Raw genomic sequence first — 26,048 nt, forward strand, 5'->3', positions numbered from 1 at the left:
CTCTGACGAATACCATCACTGTGGTCGAATCCGACGACGACGATTTGTGAACTTCGTAAGAATAGTAGCCTTGTCTTCAGGTTCGAGAACCCAAGAGGCCGAGACGTGTTCCTTCCTCGGTCGCAATCGTAAGACGCAGAAGTCAGCCGCGCACTCAACACAACATCAACAAATTTTACTCCTCGGCCGAGCTCGGCCGACGAGTTGGCACGCCCCGCATTCATCCGAAGGACGTAGTTAGCTCATAGATTACTCGGCATGCGCGCCACGTAGGCTTGGTAGTTTTTAGGATCAACAGGAACACAACAAACAACTTTGGCACTCGCAATAATTCATCAAAAATGCTATATACTCTTGCTACATTTTTCATACTACATTTGTATCACCTCTTTAATAGGATGAGACCACATGTATTGGTGGGTCGTACTTCTATTAACAAGGTGGTACGAATGTAGTATGAAAAGCATAGTAAGTTTATCATTGCTCTTCTTAATTAGCTCTTTCAAAAGTCATGTCGAGCTTGCAAATTTAGTGAAAGAAAATTGAAAAGAAAAAAAAAACAGATAGAGTTGTCATAGATAGCAGAATGTGGTAAGTGTTTGTATTGGGAAGAACAAATACGATATGAAAAATGTGGTAAGTGTAGCATCACCCGGGAAAAAAAGTAAAACGTAGAGACTTACTAGCTAGATTTTTCTGGCGTAGAGGAAGGTTCATGCAAATGGTACATTGGCAAGTTTCTCCTGCAGTTGCCTTCATATGAGTACTCTCATAGTTAGTGCTCTTGCAAATTGCAATGCATTATGCGACGTTGCAAATACGCTTGTTAAATCGATGTCATCTCCGTACGTCGGCATGTTGTTGACTAGATTGCCCCGTCTATGACTCCATGTCGTCCCATGACATTAACAAGAAATAAATAAATCCTTAATAATCATGATGTTATTGTTGATAAGGATGCACACATTTTCTAGTTTCACGCACGCTCCTATTTAATCATGTTTCTTGTTTTCAATTTGTTGGTCATAATAAAGAGAAATGTGTGGGAAGCTGATACAGGTGTACGAAAATCACTTCCCTATTGTTGATTTGTTATTGGAATAGTGCTATTTGAGAACATCACTACTATAAAAGTGATATTTGATAACTTCACAACTTAAAATTGCTATTTGATAACTTTTTTTTCTGGATGGTTTTTTTTACAAAATGATACATTTACACTAAAGAGGTGGAGAAATAAATCTACATGGGGTAGTATAGCCTATGGAGCCTTTTATGACACTGGAATTATTTTCATGCAAAGGAGATGGGCAAGAAGCATCCCGGAGGTACCAAGAAGTACCCCGGAATTGTTTTCGGCTAATCTCATTAGCGTTAGTCTCACATGATAACAAACATGGGACTAGACTAATAGTTAGTCCAGTCTAGTCCAGTGAGGGTGCGTTTGTTGCACCGGACTGTCTCGGACTGGACTAGTTGCAGGGACTAAGTTGGACTGGCTTAGACTAGACTAAGTTGTACTAGCTTAGTGAAGCGTTTGGTGCATTGTCGGACCAAAAAGAAGGATAATAACAAACTACAATATTATAATTTTTAATTCATATCTAATAATATTATATTAATTAATTCTACCTTTTTTATTCTAATAATACTCTCCCTCTCTCTGGAAGCGTCCATCTTTTTCTCCCTCTTTATCTCCCTTGTTCTCTCCGTCCCACACTCTCCTTCCCTCCCCTATCTTTTTCGATTAATTGCCAAAAATAATTCTGCAAAACGAAGAATCGAGCTTGGTTTTTCAGGTTTTTGTTCGGTGCAAGATTCGAACTGGAGAGAGCTTTCCAAGTCTGTCGATTCAATCGGAGCCGCAAGTCTGTGGAGCAGCGGAACCGGCCTGCAGAGATGCCTGGCGAGCTGACCGGCGACGAGTCGGGGTTTGTGGAGTCAGGGAAGTGAGAGACGGCGATGGCTTGGATTTCTTGGATCCGTTTCTGTCAAACCCAATATTGCAGACTTGGAGATCCTCTGAGATGGAGAAGAGGGAGGAGGAGAGAAGCGAAGCAAGCAACACGAGGTAAAGCCTGAGGCGAAGAACAGAAACGGAGGTGAAGAGAAGAACAGAAACACGAGGTGAAGCGAAGAACAGAAACGGGACTACAAATCCCCTCGTTTTTGGTGGCTCTCGCTAAGCCCACCTAGTGCAAGATTTAGTCGGCACGAGTCCGGCTTAATCCCATTAAACACAATCCCAATTTACACCAAACACAGGACTAGTAATTCTAGCTAAGTAGTCCAGTCCAGTGAAACTTAATCCGTCCAAACAAACGCGCCCTGATAGTCTATGAGGGCAAACAAATGCCTGTCACTGCTAGATGACGCAAAGACTTAGGAATTAATAGACATCACAGCCTTGTGTCAATAGAAAGAAAATTGGATCAACGCGGTTTTTAGCTTTGATTTGTCAAACTATACGGATATCCACATAATTTCTCTAAGAATTTGATTCATATTTTCCTATAGGCAAATCTAAATATGCCTGCTCCCACACCTTGGAGACTAATCTAGCAAAATTTCCTGGAAATGGATTCGAAATCTAAATAAAATCCAATAAAACTTCTCTTTTGAAAAGCCATAACTGAAAAATGTATTACTACTAACCATATAGATTGAAGCCAAAAATAAAAAATAAAAATCGAACATGTAAAAAGAATTGTTGGTCTCATGAAACTTCTCTAAATAAGTTACAAAAGGAAGTTAGAATTATCAAATGCATTAACAAGAGAAACCATTCCAAAGAGGTTTAAGATTATTGCAGCTGAGATGGAGCCTCTCCAAAAATTGTATTCTGACATTTTATCACACATAATTCCAAATTTTCAAACAAACATAAAGCTGATCTTATAAACAAGCGTTTTATGTCTCATAAGGCGAGGCGTAAGAACACCAAATTAAAATGGGTTTTTATCACAAATGGTCATTGAGATTGATCAAACTCATCATTTTGGTCCTTAATTTTCAAAATCAATCAATGTCGTCCCTAACATTCACTACCACACATCAATTTGGTCATTCCTTTAAGATTCAGTCAATTATTCTATTAGTTTGTATGTGGGACCCACAAATCTAATGAAATGATGACATGTGGATTGCACAAAATAATGGTTTTTATCGCAAATGGTCCTTGACATTGATCAAACTCCTTGACTTTCAATACCACATGTCAAATTAATCATTCTGTTAAAGTTTCATCAATATTTTTTGTCCCACTAATCCAATTATAAGGCGCCACGTGGATTAACTATAAGAAACTATTTTTAAAGATTTAAAGCTAAAAGTAGAATAAGAAACTAAAAACCAAAACTAAAAGAAAAAAAAGTCATCATCGTCTTCATCAGGGTAAGCTCAAAAAGAAAAGGAAGGCACCATGACATCATTAAAGTACTTGGCCTCCTGAACTCACTCTTCATTCTCTCTAGTTGATTATTTTCTTCAAATTTAAATTAAATTTGGATTTGATTTTATCGAATTTAGATTGAATTTTTTTCTAGTTGGGGTTATGGGATGCGAGAAAAATGTCAGCATGTAATACTCGTCCGTTGGTTCACTCTTAAAAAAATAGTTCCTTACAGTTAATTTATGTGGAGCCATATGATTGCATTAATGGGACCACATCAACACACAAACAAAAAATATTGATGAGATTTTAACGGAATGACTAAGTTGATGTGCGATAGTGAAAGTCAATGACCAAATTTATTGATTTTTGAAACTCAGGGACCAAAATGAGGAGTTGGATTAATGTTAGGGACCATTTGCGATAAAAATCCTTATTGTGTGCAATCCACATGTCATCATTTCATTAGATGTGTGGGTTCCACATACAAACTAACATAATAGTTGACGAAATTTTAACGGAATAACCAAAGTGATGTGGGATAGTTAATGTTAGGGATGACATTGATTGATTTTGAAAGTGAGGGACCAAAATGATAAGTTTGATCAATCTCAGGGACTATTTGTGATAAAAATCCAATTAAAATTGCATAATTAATAAGAACAAGAACCAAACTTAGATTGACAAATTCCAAATTTCCAAGCAAACATAAAGATGATCTTATAAATTAAGATCATTTACAAAACATACAAAATGAAATTGCAAAACGGGAAAATCCACCTCGTCATGATTCAGAAGATCACCATGCAAAGTTCAAGCACTGTCATGGGATTTTATTTAACGATAACAGGATATTATTACTCACTACTTGGATCGTCATCATGGATACTCTCTAGGCATCCTAGTTCCATTTAGCACATCTCTTATTAGACTCAATTCAGCTACCACATTGCTCATGTCTTTTCGCTCTCTCGGCATCGCTACAGAACAACCAACTCCTACTCTTGCAATGGAAGTCAAGCACTCCACAACCCTTTTTCTTCGATCATTTGGGGCATGATTCCCCCTATTACTTCTGGGATTAGTACTGCTGCTGCTTTCTTCTATTTGAACAATTAGTGGATCACATATTTCTCCCACACGTTCTGGTAGAGCCATCATAACAAAATTGTGCAGGTCCATACCACCGTTAAACATGTCATCTGTCGGCCTCTTGCCAGTTAACATCTCTAACAACAATATTCCGTAGCTATACACGTCACCATATGTTGACACCTCGCCTCCCATTCCATACTCTTAAGTTATATGCACCAAAACATAGCTTTGTTCTTATGTTTGACTTAAAATAACTCATGCTATATACAAAAACATAGTGCAATCACAAATAAAATATATATAAAAGAAAATTTACCTGGGGGAGTATAGCCTATGGTGCCTTTTATGACATTGGAACTGCTATCGTGGAAAGCAGATGGGCAAGAAGCATTCCGGAGGTACCTTGCTAAACCGAAATCACCAACACAAGCAGTCATGTCACTGTCTAACAAAATGTTGCTGGGCTTTATATCACAATGAACTATTGGCATGTGGGAGTGGTTGTGCAAATAATCCAGAGCACACGCTACATCCATGGCAATGCTAACTCTTTGAGTGAGATTAAGATTCTTTGGCAGATTGGCTGGCCTATTTACTCCCTGAGCTGATATGTGTAGCCACTCATCTAGGCTTCCATTCACCATGAACTCATACACCAGGGCTTTGAAATCGTTTCCTTGAAAATCAATGCTTGAACAAGCAGTCAGTAGCTTGACAAGATTTCGATGCCTAATGTTTTTCAAGGCTTCACATTCAGATATGAAACTTTTAGAAGCTCTTGAAGTTTGAAGATTGAGTACTTTCACTGCAACATTTCTTTCTTCATGTTGATTGAGAACTCCCTTGTACACAGACCCGAAACTTCCAGCACCAATAAGATTTGAAGCAGAGAACCCATCAGTTGCTTTGAGGAGATCTCCATAGGACAGTTTCAAGAGTGAAACCCCCAATGATGATCCTGAAGTTGACTTAAGCGCTCTAGCCTTTCTTGATCGATAAAGAAGCGCAAGTAACAACACCAAGACCAAGCCGACAACCCCACAGGAAACTGGGATAATTAAGTTCAGCTTAGGAGATAACTCGCGCTTAGATTGCTTGGAGATGCATTTAGGCAATCTTAAGTGAGGTATACCTCCACAAAGCCGTGTGTTTCCCACAACAGATACCGCACTTGCATTCTTAAAAACTCCTTGGATTGGTACTGCACCTTCAAAATCGTTAAATGAAAGGTTCAAATTTTGCAAGAAGGGGAAACTCCCCAAGTAGTTGGGAATTATGCCAGATAAGTTGTTGCGAGAGAGGTCAAAATCTTCAATTCCTCTCAAAGAGCTCAAGGATTTAGGAATTGTCCCCTGCAATAAATTTTCTGTCAAATACAGAGTCGTCAAACTTGTGCAACTCCCTAAGCTTTGTGGAATCTCACCAGATAACTTGTTTTCAGAAACATCCAAGAAAACAAGATGCTGTAAGTTACCTATTTCCATGGGAATGGATTCAGTAAGTTGGTTTCCAGATAGATCCAAGTAAACCAGTACGTTGATGATTTGTTTTGGAATTAGACCGCTAAGATTGTTGTAGGAAAGATCCAAATATAACAGAAACCTGCAGTCTCCGAGACTTTGTGGTATGCTGCCTTGTAACTGGTTTGAATTGAGATACAAAGTGCTTAATGAAGTAAGATTTCCTAGAGATGATGGAACATTACCCGACAATTCATTCGAATTTAGAAATAGGTCATAAAGCTTATTCAGTTTACCTATTGAACTCGGTATAGTGCCTGCCAATAAATTTCCAGAAAAGCTTAGTCTCTCCAAGTTGATAAGATTTCCAACCCCGATGGGAATGTTTCCGCGTATCTGATTGTCATGAAAATTCATTACCCTCAGCTTTGTTGAGAGATTGCTGATAGATTCAGGCAACACTTCGCCGAAATTATTGAGGCCGACAGATAAAACTTCTATATTGGTGCAATTAACTAGAGAAGAGATGAAATCCAAGTCACCTTCCTCATTATTTCCAAGATTGTTCTCTTTAAGTTCAAACCAATACAAATTTGACAGGCGTGCCAGACTAGGAATTCTTCCAGTAAACTTATTGATTGAGATAGAAAATACCGAAAGGTTTGAGGCATTGGAGATTGAAGCTGGTATTGGTCCAGTGAATTGGTTGGAATGGAAGGCAAAGGTTTTGAGGTTTGGAAATATAGTGTGGCCCAAGCCAGGAGGAAGAGTTCCATGAAGGTTGTTTTGATACATAGAAATGACTTTAATTGACGAGAGGTTGTATATGGAGGGAGGGATGGTACCATTCAAATAATTTTCAGCCAATGAAAAACGCATTAAGCTTTTTAATTGGCCAAGGCTATTTGGAATACCTCCATGCAGATTATTTCGGAATGCAGATAGCCACCAAAGAGAAGAAAGATTCCCAAAAGAAGATGGGATTTTCCCATAAAAATTGTTCCTGCCAAAATCAAGTTCCTGAAGCTTAGACAATGAGGCAATTTTAGTTGGAAGTTCGCCACTAAGAGTGTTGCCATATAAGCCCAGGTATTGGAGGTTAGAGCAACGTGATATGTTGAATGGAATATGACCACTGAAGGAGTTGTTTTCAAGGCTTAGTCTTTCCAAGCGGAACAAACGACCAATTTCTGGAGGGATGGTGTGGCTGAAGCTATTGTTCTGGAGGTATAAAGCCCTCAGAAAGCTCAAGTTTCCAATGTGGGGAGATAGGTGGCCTGCCAGCCCGCTTGATTGAAGGTTGAGCACCGTAACCCTCTGGTGTCTGCGGCCACAAGTAATGCCTGGCCAATGACAGAAGTGGAGGGATTCATTCCAAGAGCTAAGGATGCCGAGGGCATCGGTCACGATTTCAGCTTTGAAGGCATGCAAGGAAAGCCTATCCACCTCATTTCCCGCTAAACGCAAGGAGGAGGCAGAGCTAAAAAGAAAGAGAAGAAAGAGTGGTTGAATGAAAATAAACCAAATGCTAGTATGAATACTTGAGAACTCCATTTTAGCTAGGCTGCAAAATGAAGCTCTGGATATTTAACCTTAGGTAATCGTAAGTTGACGCAACGAAATGAGTCAATTTTAGCGTCCAAATTGGGTTGCACGGCTGGTTTCTGCGTGCATGCCGTGGTTGACGGGTTGGGGAACACGTAGAGACCCACTAGCTAGTTTTCTACCGTATTGGAAGGTTCATGCAAAGTAGGTAAGACTAGAAAAAGTGCCCGTAAGTATGTAAGTAAGACTAGCTAGAAAAAGTGCCTGGGCGTTGCCGCGGATCTTTAAAATATTTAGAAAATATATCAATATAGAAAACAAAAATCTCTTATGCTGTGAGTTTCAAAACTATATAGAACATGTAAGATTTGTGTATATATATATAAAATAGCGATACTATATACATACATGTGGAATGTAGGAAGGAAATTAGTCCTTTTGTTTTGAATCAAGATGAATAATTCCAAAATACAATTTCAAGAACCATTTCCCTATAGTTGAACATCAAGAAGACCACTAATTCTGAAATACAGATAAAATTTCTCTCCATGTTAAAAAGCTTGTAAGCAGAGAGACAAAGGATGTTGTTTCTATTACCGGTACGATTAGCTTGTAAAGACTTGTCCGCTGCGTTCTGAATATTGGTCTCCATTGTAACCACCTTTGAGAACTTTTCTGTAGATAATTCCATTGTAAAAAAAAAATCCATGTTAGAATGCGTTATATTCATAACACGTTTAATACTTTTTAGTGGACCATGATCGGGATTTTAATGTTGTATGTCAATATATAAAATAGAACAAAGCCACTAACAATCTAAAAATATCATATAATTGATAGCGGTATGTACTTTTGGTAGATAATTTGTAATCAGATTGCAAAATATTGGGATGTCTAGTTCCCGCAGGAGTGTGTTATCCTTAGCAGAGAGAATACTTGTTGATATTTCGTAATTGCCCAGATGAAATCATGGCTAATGCCTCACACATCTGTCATAGAAAAAAAAAAATTCTTAAACACAAAGATTCATCATTATAGCCTAAATTAACATCGCATTATCATATCGGAACAGACAAAGGTACTCAAACTCAAGTGTCTCACATGCTGACATCCAACAAACCAATCAAAAAAAATTTCTCTAGTGAAAGAATAAAACTGAATTAAAAAAATAAAACAGAGAGAACTATCATAAAAAGCAGAAAGTGACTTACACGTTAGTTATGAAATGTTCGGCCTTAGTGGAATGTTATCTAGTTTTCTACCTTAGTGGAATGTTAGCTAGTTTTGCACTTAGCTAGTTTTCTACCTTAGTGGAAGGTTAGCTAGTCTTCCACTAGCTAGTTTTCTACCGTAATGCAAATGGTAAATTGGCTAGTTTTCTACTCTCACAATTATTACTCTTGCAAATTGCGATGCATCTGTGACGTAGCCTCTTTGTTTTTCATTTTTTATGAAAGTATAATATTCATTAAGGAGACGAGAAAATGTACAAGAGGTTAGAAGGTTTAAAAGAGTGACCCCTGAAAAAAACTGCTTCACTTTAAAGTTAAGCAGTAAAAAAATAGTTTGGTAAACTTATAATATGCTGCTTATTTTAAAAGTAATAGCTTTCAGACAACAACTTTTAAAAGTAGCTTGTAGGTTTCTTTTAAAAACTATTTTAATAAAATGCAGAGTTAAACCTTTAATACATATTTCAATTGTTGTAATATCTTCATTAATATTTTTAGAGAGCTGCTAGACCCATCCCGTTGTCTTATTTCCCCACCCACGTTATATTTACACCAACTATAAAAAGTTAAAAAATTAAAATGTTATTTCCCCACCCACTATTATTCCTAAAATAACCCTATATATAATTAGAGATAAATTTCTCTTAAGAAAAGAATATAAACAAATAATATTACTCTTCTAATCATGATTCTCTTTGAACACGGCACACATCATCATCGTCGCAATCAGAAAAACGTATCCTTTGTATTTTAATCATGATTCTCTTTGCACACGGCACACATAATTTCATAGTTTGAATAATTTCATTCTCTATTTCCCTATCACTTTCTTATGTTGTGGGTCTCCTCAGTAAGAAGCAAAAAGTATCTGGATTGGGCAACCAAAATCCTAGGGATAAAAACATTTTAGTAATTATTCCAGGAAAAAAAAACACTAAACTGTAAACGTGGATTTAAAAGAAGAGCACGAATTCTAAAGCAAAACAAGACATAAAAAATCCCAATTCATATTCCTTGAGGAACAAACCAAGAGCAATTTAGTTAGACAAATACAGAAAAACATTGAAAGCAGGAGTTTACTGGAAAAAAAATACTATGAACATAATTTGGAATTGTCCGATGGATCAACATGATGGCGCTCCAAATGAATGACCCTCCAAATGGCATGCTGCTATATGATTATGCACTCCAATAACTACCGTTAATATCCAATCATCATCAGTTACTAGCTTTTTACCTTTTAATTGAAACGGGCATCCACATTTTTTTGTTCCATAATTCCTTCTATCCTCATCCTTTATGTCTTTTTTGTGAATTCGACTTACATATTGTCCACTCCTTTCACAACCCAATGTAAGTCTAGGGCTCCTGGTATCTTTTCCACCTTGATCGGATCGTAACGTCACAATAACAAAACCATTAACCTTCCCAACTTCTTGAGCCCATTGTATTAATTCTTCTCTACTATTGAATAACTACATACCAAAATTGCACATTATGAATAAACATACAAGAGCATAAGTGAATTCAATTGCATAGTCAAGCAAATATTACCTTAGTTGTGGTAAATTCACTAGTACAATCCACCATACGTGTAGATGCTGAATTATTACCAAATTCGTCTATCAGCTGCAAACGAATTCCACCATACGTCATAAAAGAACCAGATGAACTTCATAAACAAGTTGACATGGGAGAAATTTACATCATAAAAGAACCATATTTTTTTATTTCAATTACAAGTCAATGCCTTTTTGTATTGTCATATAAACTCATTAAAAAACAACACTACTACAAAAGGGGTTTATAGTGTCAGTGGGTGGTGTCGGTTTAATATAATATAGTGGCGGATAAGACAATTGCAACACTAACTGAACATGACGTCAGATTTACTGTCACTTATAAGCGTCATAAAATGTCTATGTCGCTTTTAAACCAACGTAAACATACATTTTAATAATTTTGAAATACTTGTGTCGCTTTTAACATAAAGTATTTTTTAAATAATGGGGTCGCTTTTAAGCGACATAAAGTATTTTTAAAATAATGGTGTCGCTTAAAAGCGACATAAAGTATTTTTTTAAATACTGGTGTCGCTTTTAAGCGACATAAAGTATGAGTGTGGATTGAAGACTGGTGTCGCTTTTAACAATTTTATACCACTAAAAACTATAATAATTATATATATATATTAAATTAAATTTTAAAAATTGGTGACCATTGGATTGGCTTAAATATACATACCATTCAATTTCTTAAGTGTTATACATGCAAAATAAATAAATTTAAATCTACTTAATAAATAAATATATATACAAAATAAATAAATTTAAATCTACTTAATAAATAAATTTAAATCTACTTAATAAATAAATTTAAATAAATTTATACACACCATTGAACTTGATTGGATACGAATTCTACGAAACTAATTTCGACGGTTATAAATGAAAAATCATGATTTAACGGTTATTTTAACTCCGATTTTGATGATTTTTTTACAGCTACACTCCTTGACCCTATATGAATACAATGAATGAATTCAATCTTCAATTTAAAATATTTACACTAGTGGATACCACAAATCTTATGTTATACCTAATGAAAGTATAAATAAACTCTAAGTGTTAGTGAATCTATTGTTTTGATGAGATACGCATCCTACGAAACTAATTTCAACGATCCAACCATCAAACTTGTTTGTATATGCTTCGAGACCGCATACGCCAAAAATCGAAAAAAACAAACATTCAGAGATCAAGTAACGGGACAAAACTTTTCGACGGTTATAAACGAAAAATCACAATTTAACGGTTATTTTAACTCCGATTTTGATGATTTTTTACAGCTACATTCCTTAACCCTATATGAATACAATGAATGAATTTGATCTTCAATTTAAAATATTTACACTAGTGGATACCACAAATCTTATGTCATACTTAATGAAAGTAAAAATAAACTCTAAGTGTTAGTGAATCTATCGTTTTGATGAGATACGCATCCTACGAAACTAATTTCAACAATCCAACCGATTGTTTGTATATGCTTCGAGATCGCATACGCCAAAAATCGCAAAAAACAAACATTCAGAGATCAAGTAACGGGATAAAACTTTTCAACGGTTATAAACGAAAAATCACAATTTAACGGTTATTTTAACTCCGATTTTGATGATTTTTACAGCTACACTCCTTGACCCTATATGAATACAATGAATGAATTCGATCTTCAATTTAAAATATTTACAATAGTGGATACCACAAATCTTATGTTATACTCAATGAAAGTATAAATAAACTCCAAGTGTTAGTGAATCTATCGTTTTGATGAGATACGCATCCTAAAAAACTAATTTCAACGATCCAACCGTCAAACTTGTTTGTATATGCTTCGAGATCGCATACGCCAAAAATCGCAAAAAATAAACATTCAGAGATCAAGTAATGAGACAAAACTTTTCGACGGTTATAAACGAAAAATCACGATTTAACGGTTATTTTAACTCCGATTTTGATAATTTTTTACAGCTACATTCCTTGACCCTATATGAATACAATGAATGAATTCGATTTTCAATTTAAAATATTTACACTAGTGGATACCACAAATCTTATGTTATACTTAATGAAAGTATAAATAAACTCTAAGTGTTAGTGAATCTATCGTTTTGATGAGATACGCATCCTAAGAAACTAATTTCAACGATCCAACCGTCAAACTTGTTTGTATATGTTTCGAGATCGCATACATCAAAAATCGCAAAAAACAACCATTCAAAGATCAAGTAACGGGACAAAACTTTTCGATGGTTATAAACGAAAAATCACGATTTAACGGTTCTTTTAACTCCGATTTTGATGATTTTTTACAGCTACACTCCTTGACCCTATATGAATACAATGAATGAATTCAATCTTCAATTTAAAATATTTACACTAATGGATACCACAAATCTTATGTTATACTTAATGAAAGTATAAATAAACTCTAAGTGTTAGTTAATCTATTGTTTTGATGGGATACGCATTCTACGAAACTAATTTCAACAATCCAATCGTCAAACTTGTTTGTATTTGCTTTGAGATCAGATACTTGACAATGAAAATTTCCTTACAACGTGGAAGGGACTCATTTTCATGAATCATTACCGTTGCCTACTAAGTTCATTAATTATGCCAATACCGACGACGACCTAACAGATGATGACTTGGAATAAATATATTAATTATTTTATATATTGTAATTATTAATTAGACTATGTTTCAATTAGCATGTGATGATATTTTATAATAAAATTATATTTATGTTTTTTATTACGTATTTTATTCAAGTTCAATTTTATTTATTAAAATTTTAAAATGTCATATGAGATAACACAAAAATAAAATAGCTGGTTATTAGGTTAATTGGATGAAATGTTAGGTGGGAAACTCTAGGCGGGAAATGGATGAATTGGATGGTGGGAAACTCTAGGCGGGAATTGGATGAAATATTAGGAGGGAAATTTCCCACTTGGTAAACTTAGTGTCGGTTTTAACCGACACTATCATATTTTAATGCGACAAAAGTTTCATTAAACCGACGCTATGTGAATTTGAAAAAGTGTTTCAGAAGTTGGTGTCGGTTACGACCGACACCAACATTAATTTAAACTGATGCCGTACTTTTAATAAAGAGTGTCAGAAAGTTGAGTGGTTAGAAAAGTGTGTCAGGTTGGCGTCGGTTTTAACCGACACCATGTACATTTAATTTGACACCAGTGATTTTTAATTCGATGTCAGTCAATCCATGTCGGTTTAAACCGACGCAAACTAAATACCCATATTTAAACCCCTCTCTTTCCCATTTCATCTGTGCTTTCATTTTTCCCCCAATTTCAGTCTTTCTTCTTCTCTTCCCCATTTCATCTATGCGTCCATTTCTTCCTCCTTTTCAGTTTTTCCTCTTCTCCTTCCCGATTTGCTAACCAAATATTTTAGAAATTTTATGAGGAACTCCAATCCGAACGTTCTGAGGAACTCCAATCCGAACGTTGTCTACAGGGGAAAGCTCGACAACGGCCGCTTAATCGCCGTCAAGCGATTCAACAAGCTCGCCTCGCTAGACAATAGCCAATTCCTCGTCTGTTAAACTCAACCCTCCCTCCACTTTTCAACATTTCGATAAATCTCAGTCCCAGATTTTTGTTTTCTGAAAAAATAAGGAAAGATTGAATCTTTTTTGTTTGCATGAGGAGGAGAGGGTGGCGCTGTATCTTGCTCAGGCTCTCGACTATTGCAGCAGCAAAGGTTGTGCCTTGTACAATGATCTCAATGCTTACAGTGTTTTGTTTGATCAGGGAGGTTATAAAGTCTTCTGCTTTTCGAATTGGATTGAATTTTTTTGGGGGTTAATCTGTTTGTTTGTTTGTTTTTTTTTTTGTTATAATCGAGTAGAAGGGAATGCAACACTAGGACTTTCCGCGAGGATGTGAATCGCATGTTTATCTGTTTTTATTATTTACCATTTGGGTTTTTGATTTGGTACACAGGATGGTAATCCCAGGCTGTCAAGCTTTAGTCCAAAAGCGTTTATCCTCTAATTAACAAACATTTAACTAAAAAATTACTTTTGGACTAATTATTGTTAATTAAAAAAGGAAAATTATATATATTTTTATTATTAATATAGTTGGTGTCGCTTATGGACGACAACAGCTAAGTATTTTATATATCGAGATTGAAGCTAATGTCGGTTACAATTGACAGTAGCTAGACTATTTTATTTATTTAACTGAGGTGATGTCGGTTTGGACCGACAGTAAGTGTGATATTTTAATTGTTATTTTGTTAGTTAATGTCGGTTTGGACCGCCATCATATCAGATTTCCATGTCTCTTTTAAGCGACGTAAGCACCGATGTCGCTTTTAAGCGACGTTGTTGTTCTTTTTTATTTTATAATACTTTCCTTCTTGGTGGCCGATTAAGGGGGATAAGCGACGCCAATACCCTTTTTGTGACGGTAGTATTGGCATCGGTTTCACTATGCGACATTGCACGATTTAATGTCGGATTTTTACAAAAAATCCGACAGTAAGTGGTGTTTTTTGTCGCTTTTATAGCGCCTGATAGGAGCATATTTATGCCACTTAGTTAGCTTGTTCTTGTGCATTTATGTTGTTATTTCTTAGTTAAATTAGTACTTTAAGCAATTTTCGTGTGTTTGTAGGTCTAAAGGATTAAAGAAGCAAATAAGTGCATTTTGGAGCTTTTTGGAGCAATTTTGGGCATGGAAGGAATATCATATGCTTGGAGCAAGAGAGATGGATGAAATTGAAGACCTAAAGATGCTAGGATTCCTAATTGAAGAAGGATTCCTAATTGAAGATGAATTCCTAGAAGAATGAGGATTCATATTTGAAGTAGGAAAGTTAAGCCAAGGTTTCCTATTTTGGTTTGACCTTTCCTAATCCTAAATGTCCCTACGTCCAGCAACATTGAAGGTCTCTTATGCATTTTAGGACACAAACCAAAGTAACCTTGCACCATACAAGGCCTTGCCGTGGGTTATCTCCCTTTCCTCTTCCTTGTCGTGCAAGGGAACCATCCCTTTCCTATTTTCTGCCATAAATCACGTTCCCTTTTGAATTAAAAGCCTTTCCCTTTCTTTCCTATACCCAGCCGCACCTTCCTTACCCTTTCCTTAGGATTTTGACTTTAATTCCTATTACCCTTTAAGTTTTGAATTAATTCTTGTTACCTAAATTATTTTCCTAACCTTAATTACCCTAAAGGCCTTAAATACTCATCCTTGCCGTGGGAATTAGACCATTCATCATCACCCACTTCCATACACCCTAGCCACAGAAACCTTTCGAAACACCTTTGCCGCAACCTTTATCCATCCAAAACACCACCATACCTGTTCCCATCCATTCCTCCATACAAACAACCCTTCAAACCATCAACCACACCTTGTGCCGCAACAAAGAAAGAAGAAGGAGAATCCCTGGATGTGCTTGCTGTCCAAGTCGAATTGGTTGGAGCAATTAGGTGTTTTCTTTCTTTTGTTTTCAATGTATAAATCTGTTTATCTTTGTTTTGCGATTATGAGGAACTAAGCCCTTCTTGGCTAGGGGGCTATTCAAAACCATGATTATGCTTGCATTATGAATTGATTACCTTCAATTGTTATTTCATAAGTTGTGAATTCAATTTGCTTAACCGTTTGATTGATAACTTATTCTTGTGTGTTTATTAAGAGTGCACGCTTAGTTTTCATGCATGGATTTGAAGCTAAAATATAAGGGAGTTTCACCTAATAGTTACAAACTTATATTTACAAGTAGTGGAGGTCGCTTATAAACGATCGCGTTAAGTGAATTCTTGGCAAAAGTATCATGCTCATCATAGTTACGAATGCCTCGTCAATACTTATAGTTTTCATGAAGCTTAATGATCTTTGATTGTACCTTTATTGTGCTTTTCACGTAGGGGACTTTTAGAGAATGTTTTGAATTGTTGTATGTGCTTTCCCATCCAATTCATTAACTTAAGGAGAACTTGAAGGTTAAAAAAGTGCTGTCACAGTTAATCTGGAGTATTGAGTTTCATGGTTTATTGAAAGAAGCAATTGAAAATCAATTTGAATGCAAGTGTGTCATGTGTGGAGAAGAACCCTCTAGCTAGCCCATCATCCATCTAATTCAATCAATTTCGTGCAAATCTGTCTAGTTCTAGTTCTTGCTTTACTTTACTTTATTTTCATCAAAAAACCAAATCCCCCTTTACTTTAGAGTGTCTAATTACTTAGAATCTGTTTAGTTTGTGTTTTTAAGTGTTTTGAATCAATATAAAACCAAAATTCGTCCTAAAGTTGTGTTAGAGTAAAAAACTGCCCAATTGTTGTTTTTAGGCAGTTTTGAGCATTTTTAGATTCTTTTGATTCTTTTGAGTTTGTTTTGAGTTCTTTGAGTCTAGTTAAGTGTTTTTAGCCTCTTTTTACATATTTGAGTCAGTTTAGAGTGTTTTAGCAATCCCTCCTAATCCCCAGTTTAAGAACGATCCCTACTTATCCATACTACAATTGTCAACAAGAGGGTTTAATTTGTGTGTTAAGTTAATTTTCGCACCAGCGCCACTGATATCCCCTTTTGTAGTAGTGCAAATTTACTGTCGACAGCAGTATGCAACAATTGAAGCTTAATTCGGCTTCAATTCTAACTTAAAGAGAGAGATTCCTTGGTGGATCATCATCGTCACATTCACCATCTTAATGGACACCAACCTTCGAAGATCCCAGAGGAACCATGTTTGCACGCATATCTAGTTTTTTCAAAAAAAACCAAAAAAAAAAAAAAAAGGAGAGATAAGTGGTGCTTGTGGTAAGTACGGGGCTAATGAAAAATCAACCACGCCTCCCGTTGTTTAGGTTTTCAATTCTAAATCAACCATGCCTACAACAGTATGCAACAAATTTACCCTAACCTAATGAATGATGTTGACAGAGCTATGCTTCAATTCCAGAAATTCTCATTAAAAAACAAATTGCACCCTAATCTAATGCAAATTCAAATAAAAAGTCACAGAGTTATGCTTCAATTGTACGATGTCGACAAATCAAGATGACCCACATAAAATTATCTTTTACATCTTCGACGGAAACATAATCATCTACTTCTTCCATAGAAACGTCATCTTCTAAGTTCATTCCTTTTGCTTTCTCTGAATGATTTTGTTTTCTTTGAATGAAGGGAGATGGGAAGGATGAGTTAGGGTTTAAGGGAGACAAATTTTCTAAACATATTCTCACGTTCAAACTTTTCTTTTTTCTTTTTTTATATAAAAAAAAGTAATGTAAAAGGGGGTAACTAATATCCTGATTAGTCATTTTACAAATGGACAAATTTGTAATTAAAAAATTCATAAAAATGTGGGTGGGAAGATAAGACATTGAGGTGGGAATAACAGCTCTTTATGTTTAAAATGACATTATTTGCCTCCACACATATTTTATCCCTTAGAGAATAATGTGACCGTTATGACCTACCATTACAAACACTAACCTTACACTATCAACATCATTACCACCACCATAACCATAACCGCCACAGCCACCACTGCCGCCACAACCATAACCGGTACTATCGCCATTGTCACTACCATCATTGTTGCCGCTGCCGCCGTCGCCGCCACCACCACAACTGCAACTGTCACCACTAGCACTACCACCGTCCCTAGCAACATTGTTACCTCTACACCCTAACCACCAAATCCCACTATTAGCACTACCACCATACCTCCACTATAACCACAACCGCCACCATTGCTACCACAACCATAATTGCCACCACCGCCATTAGCACCATTATTACCTCTACACCCCAATCACCACATCCTGCTATTAACACCACCACCATTCCTACTACCATCACCACCATTGCAACCACCACCACCACCACCACCTCTATTACCACCATTGTCCCCTCCACAACTGTTGTCTCCCCATTCCTACTACTATATCCATTTTGTCATTGTATATAATTATATTACTTTTACATTAAAATTTACCAACGCTTTTACACTGCTTTTCTTCACTTTTAAAACATAGTAAACCAAATGTTCATTTGTTTTATTTTACAGCTGATTATTCTTAAACCACAATAGAAACATTTTTTTTTTAAAAGCACAGCAATCCCAAACTGGCCCTTAGTCTTACACACAATCCTGTTTAATTATGTCCCTTGTTTATGTTTAATTTATTTAATTTTGTTGTTATAATAATAAAAAATGAGCGAGAAGCCAATAAGAGAGTGAAAATCACTTCCGTAATTGATATTGTTGATTTGTTACTGGAATAGTGCTATTTGATGACATTACTTTAGTCTAAAGTAGGATCTCCAATTGCACTGTTCAAGTGAAAATCATATCGGAACAGACAAAGGTACTTAAACTCAAGTGTCCCGCATGCTGACATCCAACAAACCAATCAAAACAAAAAATGCATAAAAGGGTCTCGAGTTTTGCCAAATACACCACAATGAAGATACTTTACCCAAATGAAGGAATAGACTTACCATCATAGGAAACTCATGCCTCCTCTCTACGAAGCTTTGCTGGCTCTGTGTGTTTTCTCACCTGCAATTTAGACCCAATGCGCAGAGGCATTTCACCCATGAAATTCTAAATCCAGAAACATCTAAAAATGGAGAACAAAGAACCGAGAAAACCGTGTGTGCGAGCATGCGTGTTTCTCTGGTATATTTTATCAAACAGGTGATAGGCCCTGGACAAAAGATACATATGAATGTAAATGTTGTTCGTAAACTCAAATGGAACGTGTAAAATTACGCTCTAACTTGGTTTGGCAATTTCATTTCATTTAAGTGATTTCAAATTCAATAATCAGAACATAAAAGAAGAAATATGAAAAATTACTGTCACATCCCGGCCCGGGTCCACCATATCCCGGGCCCGTTCCACCACCGTATCACGATATTATCCGCTTTGGGCTTACCATTCCCTCACGGTTTTTGTTTTTGGGAACTCACGAGTAACTCTCCAGTGGGTCACCCATCCTGGAAGTGCTCTGGCCTCCTTCTCGCTTAACTTCAGAGTTCCTACGGAACCCGAAACCAGTGAGCTCCCAAAAGGCCTTGTGCTAGGTAGGGATGCGAATATACATTTAAGGATCACTCCCCTGGACGATGTGGGATGTTACAATTACATTTAGAAGTCACACATCAGTTAAAGAGTTGAAAAATAAGCAAGCTTGCTTAGGGAACTATATTTAAAATTTTCACTCAGTGAGGTTTAAATAATCAGGCATTTAAAAAATAATTATTCCAAAAATTTCAACAAACGTAATTAATTTGGTGATTAGCAATAGTATGCACTGATACAAACAAAAACTTGAATTCCAATCTCATGATGATTAATCTAAATCTAATGAGTAGTTTTCAATTAAAAAAATCTAGTAAGTAATTACAAATTATACAAGCAAAAATATTGGATCGTGATTTATACTGCAAAATTTGATCAAAATAAGATGATTATTATTAATCCAGCGGGTTTCTTCACTCCCATTACATAAGACAAAAATACCTACATCAAGACTACATAAGTGCAGTTCCTATGAAAAACCTGTATTTAACCAACCTACTATTTTCAAATATCTCTTTTATAGGGCTCCAGGTCTGATGTCCCCTAAATTGTGTCTCCTTGCTAATACGTTGACACATGTCTTTTAACTTAACTTAAATGTTAACTTTATTTATTTAACATTTAAATTTATAAAAAAAAATCCAAAATAATAAAAAACGGTTGGGTTAACGAGGTGAGCAAACCCAAATAGGATTCTTCACCTTCTTTTAGGTGGCTGTTGAATGAACTTCTTTGTTCAAGCTTTCTGGTAGAAGTCGATGATGGCGCGTGGCTTCTTGCTGGTAGGCAGAGGAATCACCAGACAAGAATCGGTCCAAGCGTAGGTTAATCTGCTAGTGCTGGAACTGGAAAGTGAGATTAATAAACAATTCCCAACTGAAAGGATCAAAGAACTCCATGCTATGAATCAGGTGTGTGTGTGTGTGTACACACTTATTGAACCATTTATAATTTTCTTGCTGAAAAGGAACAAGAAAATTTCCGATGACTCATCCCCATAAATTTCCAAAGTCCTCCCAAATTCGTCTTCTCAAAGTTTCCGTTTGTTTCCAGAGAAAAGGAGAAGAAGCCCGCGGAGAAGTCCGTCGTGGCAGAGAAAGCCCCCGCCGAGAAGAAGCCCAAGGCCGAGAAGAAGCTCCTGAAGGAGGCCAGAGCCACCACCGGAGACAAGAAGAAGAAGAGATTGAAGAAGAGCGTATATATACGTGGATTTTTTTTTAAATTTAAATGTTAAATAAATAAAGTTAACAGAGTTAAGTTTTAGGTTAAGTTAAAAGACATGTGTCAACATATTAGTAAGGAGACACAAATGAGACACAATTTAGAGGACATCAGACCTGGAGCCCTATAAAAGTGACATTTGATAACTTCACAACTATACAAGTGCTATCTGATAACTTTTTTTTTTCGATGTTTTTTTACAAAGTGATACATTTACACTGAGGAGATGGAGAAATAAATCTACCTGGGGTAGTATAGCCTATGGAGCCTTTTATGACACTGGAATTGTTTTCATGCAAAGGAGATGGGCAAGAAGCATCTCGGAGGTACGGAGAAGTACCCCATAATTGTTTTCAACTAATCTCATTAACGTTAGTCTCGTATGATAACAAACATGGGACTAGACTAATAGTTAGTCCAATCTAGTCTAGTGATAGTCTGTGAGGGCAAACAAACGGCCGTCACTCCTAGATGATGCAAAGACTTGGGAGTTAATAGACATCACAGCCTTGTGTCAATAGAAAGAAAATTGGATCAACGCGGTTTTTAGCTTTGATTTGTCAAACTTTATCGATATCCACATAATTTCTCTAAGAATTTGATTCATATTTTCCTACAGATAAATCTGGATATGCCTGCTCCTAACCCTTGGAGACTAATCTAGCAAAATTTCGTGGAAATGGATTCGAAATCTAAATAAAATCCAATAAAACTTCTCTTTTGAAAAGCCATAACTGAAAAATGTATTACTACTAACCATATAGATTTAAGCCAAAAATAAAAAATAAAAATCGAACATGTAAAAAGAATTGCTGGTCTCATGAAACTTCTCCAAATAAGTTACAAAAGAAAGTTAGAATTATCAAATGCATTAACAAGAGAAACCTTTCCAAGAGGTTTAAGGTTATTGCAGCTGAGATGGAGTCTCTCCAAAATTGTATTCTGACATTTTATCACATAATTCCAAATTTCCAAACAAACATAAAGCTGATCTTCCAAACAAGCGTTTTATGTCTCATAAGGCGAGGCGTAAGAACACCAAATTAAAATGGGTTTTTATCATAAATGGTCCCTGAGATTGATCAAACTCATCATTTTGGTCCCTCATTTTCAAAATCAATCAATGTCGTCCCTGACATTCACTACCACACATCAATTTGGTCCTTCCGTCAATTATTTTGTTAATTTGTATGTGGGACCCCCAAATCTAATGAAATGGTGACATGTGGATTGCACAAAATAAGGGTTTTTATCGCAAATGGTCCTTGACATTGATCCAACTCCTCATTTTGGTCCCTGAGTTTCAAAAATCAACAAATTTGGTCCTTGACTTTCAATACGACACGTCAATTTAATCATTCCGTTAAAGTTTCATCAATATTTTTTTCCCACTAATCCAATTATAAGGCGCCACGTGGATTAACTATAAGAAACTATTTTTTTTATGATTTAAAACTAAAAGTAAAATAAGAAACTAAAAACCAAAACTAAAAGAAAAAAAAGTCATCATCGTCTTCATCAAGGTAAGCTCAAACAGAAAAGGAAGGCACCATTCCATTAAAGTACTTGGCCTCCTAAACTCACTCTTCATTCTCTCTAGTTGGTTATTTTCTTCAAATTTAAATTAAATTTGGATTTGATTTTATCGAATTTAGATTGATTTTTTTTTTCTAGTTGGGGTTGTGGGATATGAGAAAAATGTCAGCATGGAATACTCGTCCGTTGGTTCACTTTAAAAAAAATAGTTCCTTATAGTTAAATCATGTGGAGCCATATGATTGCATTAGTGGGACCACATCAACACACAAACGAAAAATATTGATGAGATTTTAATGGAATGACTAAGTTGATGTGCGATAGTGAAAGTCAATGACCAAATTTATTGATTTTTGAAACTTATGGACCAAAATGAGGAGTTGGATCAAAGTTAGGGACTATTTGCGATAAAAGCTCTTATTTTTGTGGAATCTGTATGTCATCATTTCATTGGATCTGTGGATCCCACATGCAAACTAACAGAATAGTTGAAGGAATTTTAACGGAAGGACCAAATTGATGTGGGATAGTGAATGTCAGGGATGACATTAATTGATTTTGAAAGTGAGAGACCAAAATGATGAGTTTGATCAATCTCAAAGACCATTTGTGATAAAAACCCAATTAAAATTGCATAATTAATAACAAGAACCAAACTTAGATTGACAAATTCCAAATTTCCAAGCAAATATAAGGATGATCTTACAAATTAAGATCATTTACATAACATACAAAATGAAATTGCAAAACGGGAAAAATCCACCTCGTCATCATTCAGAAGATCACCATGCAAAGTTCAAGCACTGTCATGGGATTTTATTTAACGATAACAGGGTATTATTACTCACTACTTGGGTCGTCATCACGGGTTCTCTCTAGGCATCCTAGTTCCAGTTAGCACATCCCTTATTAGACTCAATTCAGCTACCACATTGCTCATGTCTTTTCGCTCTCTCGGCATCGCTACGGAACAAGCAACTCCTACTCTTGCAATGGAAGTCAAGCACTCCACAACCGTTCCTATTCGATCATTTGGGGCATGATTCCCCCTATTACTTCTGGGATTAGTACTGCTGCTGCTTTCTTCTATTTGAACAATTAGTGGATCACATATTTCTCCCACACGTTCTGGTAGAGCCATCATAACAAAATTGTGCAGGTCCATACCACCTTTAAACATGTCATCTGTCGGCCTCTTGCCAGTTAACATCTCCAACAACAGTATTCCGTAGCTATACACATCGCCATATGTTGACACCTCGCCTCCCATTCCATACTCTTAAGTTATATGCACAAAAACATAGCTTTGTTCTTATGTGTGACTTCAAAAAACTCATGCTATATACAAAACCATACTGGAAGCACAAATAAAATATATACAAAAGAAAATTTACCTGGGGGAGTATAGCCTATGGTGCCTTTTATGACATTGGAACTGCTGTTGTGCAAACGAGATGGGCAAAAAAGCATCCCGGAGGCACCTTGCTAAACCGAAATCACCAACACAAGCAGTCATGTCACTATCTAACAAAATGTTGCTGGGCTTTATATCACAATGAACTATTGGCATGTGGGAGCTTCTTGGATCGTCATCACGGATACTCTGGTATTATTACTCACTACTTGGATCGTCATCATGGATACTCTCTAGGCATCCTAGTTCCAGTTAGCACATCCCTTATTAGACTCAATTCAGCTACCACATTGCTCATGTCTTTTCGCTCTCTCGGCATCGCTACGGAACAAGCAACTCATACTCTTGCAAATTGGAAGGGAATCAGAGCTTACCAGAGAGAGAGTGGTGGAGTTCAGTAAAAATTTTAAGGGAAGAAGATGAGGGCGATAACCGGAGCACAGCGATCTCTCAATCTCAAAGAGCTAACGAACGGCGTGCGAGGCAGTTTGAGGGAAGAAGATGAGGGAGATAACCGGAGCACAGCGATCTCTCAGTCTCAGAGAGCTAACAAACGGCGTGCGAGGCAGCGACTAGCAATTAGCGAGAGAGCTAGGAACCTGAGGGTTTTGTAAACTATTGAAATTACATATAAGTCCTTACTAACGGGTGTTAACGGGTTTCACGGGTTCATCCAAACTGACCCGTTATTTAATGGGTGATTAACGGGTTGACCCGTTAACCACCCGACCCGTTTATCACCCACCCGAATACTAATTTTAACGGGTTGGGTCGGATTGGGTTAACGGGTTGGGTTGAAAATGTCAGCCCTACTTGCAATGGAAGTCAAGCACTCCACAATCGTTCCTCTTCGATCATTTGGGGCATGATTCCCCTATTACTTCTGGGATTCATAGTGCTTCCATTGCATCGAACCCCATGTCCCTGGCCACAAATGTAAAACACCCATGATAGTGATGCTGGATGTTGACAACCCAGATGATGATCATACTGAATTCCACGATTGCAATCCCGAGGAAGACACCTCCATTGACCCCCCTTGCCACATGTTGGAGTTATTCTCCATTCCAGGATGCGGTATGGGCCTTCCTATGCGGTTGACTGGCTCAATTTCCTCAACACCTATCAGGATATTAATTGATTCGGGAGCCGCTTGCAACCTATTGTGGGTTGACATAGCCAAGAAATTGGGCTTGTTTATTGAGCCAATCACACCTATCCCATTTACAACAGCTACCCATAAACAAGTCACGGCCACCATGAGAACCCACAATGTGACCATTCAGATCCAAGAATACACCCTTACATGTTCATTTCTCCTTTTAGACATACCATGATATGATTTGATATTGGGAGTGGAATGGCTCGAATCCCTCGGATACATTGGGTGGCATTTCAAAAACAAAACCATGCTCTTCAATGTACATGGCAAAACCTACACCCTACAAGGCCTTATTACAGCCCAACCCACATTCCACCCGTGCCACACATCCCAACCCACCTCCCACTATCCCCCACCTCCACTTACAGTTGATTACACCAACCCTCACCAAAATTGTCCACCGCACAAATATTCTACTAACAACACCACTACCCCACCGCCCATTAATCCAACAGACACCATCATTAATCCACCGGGTAAATAGCTAAAATAGTCCCTGAGATTTGCATAACTCATCACTTTGGTCCCTAACATTTCAAATCAATCAAAGTGGTCCCTGAGATTGTCCACCATCCATCATTTTGGTCCTTCCGTTAAAAACTCCGTTAAGTGTCCTGGAGCTCTTGGCCGGAAGTTTGGGCAATTTTCAAAGCTTTGTAACTCAATCGTTTCTTAACCAAATTCAACCCATAATATATCAAAATGAAGATAGTAAAGTGTAGAATAAGATTATACCTATTTAGAAGCCCAATGGTTGCTGGAGATGCCCGAAAAATAGCCTCAAATTTGATTGGTCTAAGAGAAAATTGGAAAACTCGCCGGAAACTAGGTAAACTTTAAACGTTCATAACTTCTTCAATACTCAACGAAATGAAGTGATTCAAAAATAAAAATCATACTTATCGATGAGATGAAGAGAATGGTACCTTTTGAGATGGCTAACTCGTCGTGGTGTTTCCGGAAAACGGCTCAAAAGTGGCTGTCCACCGCCATTTTCGATCCGTTTTTTGGCAAAAACACGGTGAGTTAGCCGTCGAAAAAGGTACCATTCTCTTCGTCTTATCGATAAGTATGATTTTTGTTTTTGAATCACTTGATTTAGTTTAGTATTGAAGAAGTTATGAACGTTTAAAGTTTACCCAGTTTCCGGCGAGTTTTCCAGTTTTCCAGTTTTCCCTCGGACCAGTCAACTTTGAGGCTATTTTCCGGCCATCTCTGGCAACCATTGGGCTTCCAAATAGCTATAATATTATTCTACACTTTCCTATCTTCATTTTGATATATTATGGGTCGAATTTGGTTAAGAAACGATTGAGTTACAAAGCTTTGAAAATTTCCCAAACTTCCG

General features: G+C 36.7%; 1 protein-coding gene and 1 long non-coding RNA gene across 2 annotated transcripts; both read right to left on the reverse strand.

Annotated features, from left to right (window-relative positions):
• Nucleotides 1–4,012: 4,012 nt before the first annotated feature.
• LOC126629101 (uncharacterized) lies at nucleotides 4,013–23,881 on the reverse strand. Its single transcript, XR_007625658.1, has 3 exons — nucleotides 23,721–23,881; nucleotides 22,888–22,927; nucleotides 4,013–4,171 (listed from the first exon to the last, which is right to left on the reverse strand). It is a non-coding gene; the product is annotated as an uncharacterized LOC126629101 (long non-coding RNA).
• On the reverse strand, nucleotides 4,045–7,515 carry LOC126629090 (probable LRR receptor-like serine/threonine-protein kinase At3g47570). The gene is made up of 2 exons (XM_050298978.1): nucleotides 4,803–7,515; nucleotides 4,045–4,686 (listed from the first exon to the last, which is right to left on the reverse strand). The coding sequence occupies exons 1-2, from the start codon at nucleotides 7,498–7,500 to the stop codon at nucleotides 4,271–4,273; spliced, it is 3,114 nt and encodes a 1,037-aa protein (XP_050154935.1). The 5' UTR covers nucleotides 7,501–7,515; the 3' UTR covers nucleotides 4,045–4,270.
• Nucleotides 23,882–26,048: the final 2,167 nt, after the last annotated feature.

This window comes from Malus sylvestris, chromosome 7 (genome assembly GCF_916048215.2).
Source record: "Malus sylvestris chromosome 7, drMalSylv7.2, whole genome shotgun sequence".
Taxonomy (NCBI): Eukaryota; Viridiplantae; Streptophyta; class Magnoliopsida; order Rosales; family Rosaceae; genus Malus; species Malus sylvestris.